The sequence below is a fragment of the Vigna umbellata genome, chromosome 9 (assembly GCF_029865625.1).
Source record: "Vigna umbellata cultivar VRB3 chromosome 9, Vumbellata_1.0, whole genome shotgun sequence".
Taxonomy (NCBI): Eukaryota; Viridiplantae; Streptophyta; class Magnoliopsida; order Fabales; family Fabaceae; genus Vigna; species Vigna umbellata.
In genome coordinates this window covers 14,577,195-14,584,104 of record NC_142173.1, presented here as the reverse complement: position 1 = coordinate 14,584,104, position 6,910 = coordinate 14,577,195, and the positions used below count along the sequence as shown (strand labels likewise).

At 41.3% G+C, this 6,910-nt stretch overlaps 1 protein-coding gene across 1 annotated transcript; it reads left to right on the top strand.

Annotated features, from left to right (window-relative positions):
- The first annotated feature begins 2,215 nt into the window (after window positions 1–2,215).
- On the top strand, window positions 2,216–6,910 carry LOC148192659 (uncharacterized). Its single transcript, XM_088099253.1, has 2 exons — window positions 2,216–2,711; window positions 6,816–6,910. Exons 1-2 carry the CDS (start codon window positions 2,216–2,218, stop codon window positions 6,908–6,910), a joined length of 591 nt encoding a protein of 196 aa, XP_087955379.1.

Here is a 6,910-nt window from a genome sequence, read left to right as displayed (position 1 = left end):
GAGAAGCAATTTATAAGGCCGAGCGTATCACCATGGGGAGCGCCTGTGCTCTTGGTGAAAAAGAAGGATGGCAGCTCTCGGTTATGTATAGACTACAGGCAATTGAACAAGCTGACCATCAAGAACAAATACCCGTTGCCTAGGATTGATGACTTGTTGGATCAACTGCATGGGGCAACGGTGTTCTCTAAGATTGATTTGCGTTCGGGATATCACCAAATCAGGGTGAAGGAGGACGACATCCAGAAGACATCGTTCAGGTCTCGTTATGGACACTACGAGTACGTGGTGATGCCATTTGGAGTGACGAACGCTCCTGCAGTGTTCATGGATTATATGAACCGCATCTTCCGGCCGTACCTGGACAAGTTCGTGGTCGTTTTTATAGATGATATTCTCATCTACTCTAAGACCAAGGACGAACATGAACAACAATTGAGGGCAGTACTAACCGTGTTGAGGGAAAAGGAGTTATATGCAAAACTGTCCAAGTGTGAATTCTGGATGAAAGAGGTGCAATTCTTGGGACATATTGTGTCCGCTGGAGGGATCTCGGTAGATCCAGCGAAAGTACGAGCGGTCATGGAATGGGAACGTCCGCGTTCGGTCACTGAAGTAAGGAGTTTCGTTGGTCTCGCGGGCTACTATAGGCGTTTCATTGAAGGGTTTTCTAAAATAGTAGCACCGCTGACGCAGCTTACCAGGAAAGACCAACCGTTCGCGTGGACTGATTTGTGTGAGGAGCGCTTCCAAGAGTTGAAGAATAAGTTGATGAGCGCTCCAATATTGATCATCCCGGACACGTCCAAGCCCTTTGAAGTGTACTGCGACGCGTCTCATCAAGGGTTGGGCTGTCTGCTTATGCAAGAGAAGCGAGCGGTGGCTTACGCGTCTCGTCAATTGAAGAATCACGAAAGGAATTACCCAACACACGACCTGGAGTTGGCAGCGGTCGTTTTTGCGCTGAAGGTTTGGAGGCATTTGTTGTACGGATCCACGTTCCAAGTCTTCAGTGATCACAAGAGCCTCAAATATTTATTTGATCAGAAGGAGTTGAACATGAGGCAGAGGCGTTGGTTGGAGTTCTTAAAAGATTATGACTTTGAATTACTTTATCATCCGGGAAAGGCTAACGTAGTGGCGGACGCCCTAAGCAGAAAAGGCAGTTCACGTCTCGGTGATGATGGTTAAAGAGCTAAGTTTGGTGGAGAGTTTCCGAGACCTAAGATTACAGTTCGACCTAGGAGCGAACGTTATTAGATGCTGTAATCTTAGAATTTCCAGTGACATCTTTGACCATATCAAGATAAAGCAACGAGAGGATGAAGAATTAGTGAAGATATTAGACGCGCTCGGTACTGATCAGGCCAAACATTTCAACACTGGAACGGACGACTTATTGCGTTACATGGGTCGGACGTGCGTCCCTAATGATGGCGAGCTGAAGAGAATTATTCTGGAGGAAGGTCATCATAGTCGTCTTAGCATACATCCAGGTATGACTAAGATGTACCAAGACCTTCGGTGTTCGTTCTGGTGGCCTGGAATGAAGAGCGATGTCGCTCGTTTTGTAGCGTCATGTCTAACCTGTCAACGAGCGAAGGCGGAACACCAAAGACCTGGCGGCCTATTGCAGCAATTGTAGATTCCAGAATGGAAGTGGGATAGCATATCCATGGATTTCGTGACCCATCTACCACGTACGGTCAGAAATCATGACTCGATTTGGGTGATTGTGGACAGACTAACGAAGAGCGCCCACTTCCTGGCCGTGAACTTGAAGATGTCGATGACCAATCTGGCCAAATTATATATCAAAGAGATCGTTCGCTTACACGGAGTCCCTTCGAGTATAATTTCTGACCGAGACACGAGATTCACATCTCGGTTTTGGCAATCTTTACAAGGCGAATTGGGAAGCAAGCTGCAGATGAGTTCAGCCTATCATCCTCAGACGGACGGCCAATCTGAGCGGACCATCCAGACGTTGGAAGACTTGCTAAGGACGTGCGTCCTAGATCACTTGGGCGCCTGGGATGAAGTACTGCCGCTAGTGGAATTCACGTACAACAACAGTTTTCAAACTAGCATTGGAATGGCGCCGTTTGAAGCTCTCTATGGTAGGAAGTGCCGAACGCCACTTTGCTGGTTCCAAGATGGAGAGAACGTGCTGACTGGACCTGAGCTCATCCAGCAAACGACCGACAAAGTGAAGATGATTCAGGAGAGATTGAAGACGTCTTTGAGCAGGCAGAAATCTTATGCTGATAAGAGGAGAAGACCGTTGGAGTTCGCTGCTGGAGATCATGTGTTCCTTCGACTCAACCCAATCACTGGTGTAGGCCGAGCCGTTTGTCCAAAGAAGCTGTCTCCCAAATTCATTGGACCATACCAGATTCTGAGGAAGATCGGACCAGTAGCGTACGAGCTTGCATTGCCGCCTCAACTATCAAACCTTCACCCAGTTTTCCACGTTTCTCAACTTCGGAAGTATATAGCGAATCCATCACATGTACTGGAGTTGGAGAACGTTCAGCTTCGTCCAGACCGAACGCTGGAGTTACAACCAGTACATGTAGAAGACAGCCGCACCAAGCTACACAAAGGGAAGAACGTTCGTTTAGTGAAGGTGGTGTGGGACGCTAAAACTGGAGATTCAACGTGGGAAGTGGAGGATGCTATGAGGGACTTGTATCCTCACTTATTTACGGGTAAGTTCTAAATTTTCGAGGACGAAAATTTTTGTAGTTAGGGAGAATGTGAGACCCTAAATAATTAAACTCTGAAATACATGTCAAATCAGAATTTAATTCCTTTTTATCCACTCTGCCGTGCCTTGAAAGACATGCCCATCATTTTCCCAGGGCATTAAAAACGCACCAATCACCACATGCACACACGCCACCTGTCGCGGGAGAAGCTTCTAGTTTAGAGTTTGGTGTACAGGTGTCAGTTTGGGAGACGTTCGTTCAAATGAACGTGAGTTTAAACAAAACTGGATTTTTGGAAACTCTCTCTCCTGCATCACTCACCTTCTTCCTCACGAAACTCAACCCTTCATCTCCTCCAACTTCTCCCTAAAAACCCTTAACTTCTCTCTACTGTAAATCTCACACCTCTTCTCCGATCACGTTTGCAGCACCATAGGAGTGTTCGTCCAGCTGTGATCTTCCTTTTGGACCTAACAGTATTGGAATACAAGCTGGTAAGTTTCCTTCTCTAGTAGTTGTCCATTAGGGTTTCATGCGAAACCATACTCTCGGTTCATGCATGGACTATATCTGAGCCATCTCTGATTTTGATGTTTAGATCAAGTGAAAGTGTTAGTGGAACTAAGGGTAGAACACTGTAAGAGACAAACCCAACTTTTGCATTAGGGCGTACACTGCTATCCAGGTAAGGGAAGCTTATATGTTTAATTTATACTTGCCTGTTGTATGATCTGAGTTGCATGTATGAAAAGTATGATGTTTGAGCTGTTATGAACGTTCACTGATATCGGATATGATTTCTGGTTTGTTTTGCATGTTAGTTTGATACGTATGAATGATGGATGAATATTGTAATGTATGAGTTATTAATGTGATGATTGTTGAATGTGAATTAATTTGGAAGTGAAAGTTATAAAGTTCATAAATTTGAGAATCATATGAAGTATAAAGTATAAGTTAAAATGTTGAAATCTGGAAATTTGTTAAGGTTGAGAAATCTGAAACTTAAATCATTCCCTTTGATAAATGACGCTCGTCACCGTACGGTCTTAGACCGTTCGGTTTTCCTTAAAATAACTTAGAATGGAATTCTTTCATTTGGAAAGAACTCTACTTGAGAACGAGCGTCCCCATTTGAATGTCTAAGCGTTCGGTTCAGCTCAGCGGTATATAATACTTTAAACTTTAAAAATACGTAACGTTCGGTCTTATACCGAACGTTCGTTCTAAATAGCGCTCGGTCTTATACCGAAGCGTTCGTTCTAAATGGCGCTCGGTCTTATACCGAAGCGTTCGTTCTAAATGGCGCTTGGTCTTATACCGAAGCGTTCGTTCTAAATGGCGCTCGGTCTTATACCGAAGCATTCGCCTTGATGAAGCGTGCGGTCTTAGATTGAACGCTCGTCCTTATCTTCGAATCCTTAACGAACGTAAATAGCGTTCGTCCAAATGGTTAGTAAATGTATATTGGCGCGTTCGGTCATTTACTGGCAGTCGATCCCTTTTAAATAAAAGGTTCCCAATGTAGCTAAGTATTCATATTGATGTCTCTTAGCCAAGTTGAGTCAACCTGACCTCTTGGTACTTAAAAATATTCTGAAAATGATTTCATTATTTTGGAGTCTTCCTGATTGTTAAATGGATTCTTCTAAATCTGGCTCTTAACGTTCGTCCTCTTCCTTCAGAAAGTTGAACGTTCGTCCTTTTAAGAGAGTGGAACATAGAATGGAAATGTTACAAATATGAAATGGTAAGACGTTTGAACACTATATTAAATGGTTATACGATTATGGAATTTGAACGAGCGTTCCAAGGAGGAACGTCTCAGATGTGTTAAATATTAAATTTGGTAAAGTATGAACATGGATAAGTTAAGACTCGCTGTCCATCCTGATATTCCGTGATACTCATCTTCACGTAGAAGGGGGTAGTCATGTGTGGGAATGGCAGGAGGTCCTCAGTCCATCACTTAGCATGGGCGACGGACTACCCTCGAGTGGCAGCTGATTAGGTATATCCCGGCTACTACACCACTCGTGTGCAAGGACGCTTGTAACTACATGGTTCATACAGTCCGGACGGTCTGTTTTATATATATATATATATACATATTTCTATGTTATTCTATGTTAAGTTACCTGTTGTATGTGTGAATTGAAACTTTAAATGTATGTGTTAATTGTATGAATTAAATAATATAAGCTTACCCTCGCATTTCCATTGTGTTGTCTCCTGTCTATGTACGTTCGTCTTGTCTTGCAATGATCATCTGTGTGGATGTGAGCAGATGGTGGTGCATCTCTTGAAGAAATGCTGGAAGAAGAAAATTTGGAAGATGCAAATCTGGTTGAAGTGGAAGTAAAGGCCGAGCCTTAGAGCGCTCGTTAGATTAGGAATGTGAATGTTAGATTAGTTTGGACGTTCGGTTAAATATTTTGTAAAGCCGTTCGTCCTAATTATCCCTGATTCTGTTTTGACGTGTACGTTATTTTTATAACTCAGAACGTTCGTTCTAGGCTTCCTTTGTATGCGTTTTATGCGCGTTTCTTTTGTACTGAAGCCGTTCGGCTCTGGAACTTCTTTTCAGTATATAAAGACTGCTTGGTTTTACTATTAATTGTAATTAATTCTGTAATATAGTAATTACTGTATTTTGGGATGTTACAGTAGGAGCAAGGTCAATCCTTGTCGGGCCCAAAAAACTAAAAAATATATATTTTGTTTCTTTATTTTATTATTTTAGGGATAATTAAACATTTAGCAAACCACATTAAATTCGCTTATTTAATTAAAGGTACTACCTTAGGGCAGGCGTTATAGGGTGCTAATACTTTCCCTACACGTAACCGACTCCCGAACCCGAAATTCAGTTTTCGCGGACCTTGCCTTATCATTTTATGGTTTTTCTGTAGTTTTCCAGAATAAACTATGGTGGCGACTCCAAATCTCTTTTCAAAACCCGTTTCTTTGGATCGTCGTCCCGTCGCGATTCCGGTTGCGACAGTATTGAACATATTAGGATTCATGTTTTTTATCTCCTTGGCGTTTTCCTTTCCTTAGATTTCGAAACATGTCTGTTCTTTAAATTGCAATTTGCTCGGTTGAATTTCAAAGTGCCTCATTCATGTCTCAGTTCATATGAAAGTGGCCTTTGAAATTCAAGTCAACAAAATGCTTTTTATAGTACAGAAATGATTAAGTTATCTTACTGAAAGGGAAGTCCTTGGGAAAAAGAAATATGGTTCACAATATGTTTAATGCCGAAACAATTTTGAGATCCAAAATAATTATATAAAAATGTTGTTCAACTTCATCGTTTAACTATGTATGAATCCTTTAAAAATATTGTCTTGGAGTTGTCTTCCACCATTAGATTCCAAAGCTATTTGATTTCTTATGGTGGAAACAACTGCAATACAAATTAAATTTATACAGTTAACGACAAATTTTGAGTGCATTCGATGCAAAAGACTGGAGTTGTGTCAAATATTTGTGATCAGTGACGTCCTATATCATAGAAATGTCCTTGTTTAGTCAGCAAGGAGTTCATATCAGAATCCAAAGACATTTTTTACTTTTTCAGTGAATGATGTTTGAACGTTAAATTCGGCGGGGCTTTGACGTTTATACAATGTGGCAGTTACTACGCATAATTATACGATGTACTGCTTTTATAATGATTTAATTTTCATCAGAGATCATCTAATTTTTAATCTTTTTTTTCTTTTTAATTTTTAATCATTCAATAGCACGTCCGACTCTATGGAGTACCTAGGACATTAATGGTGTGGATGTTTTTCACGTCGTTTGTTGTGGGCTGGACGTCAATTAGTTTTATCTGAATCAAAAGAGATGTATTACTTTCCACTGAATGATGTTTGAACGTCAACTGCGGCTAGGCTTTGACGTGGCTACAAATGATGGTTTGTGGCAATTGCTAAGCATTACTTATGATATAATGTACGTTTATTTCTTAGACAGTCTGACGTCGTCATTTCATCTATAAATATAGCTTAAATTTCGTGTAATCCCTGCCATCCTATTTCTCTGTTGAACATATTAGGATTCATGGTTTTTATATCCTTTGTGTTTTCTTTTCCTTAGATTTCGAAGAATTTTTGTTCCTCAAATTGCAATTTGCTCACTTGAATTTCAATGTGCCGCATTCAGGTCTCAGTTCATACGAAGGTGGCCTTTGA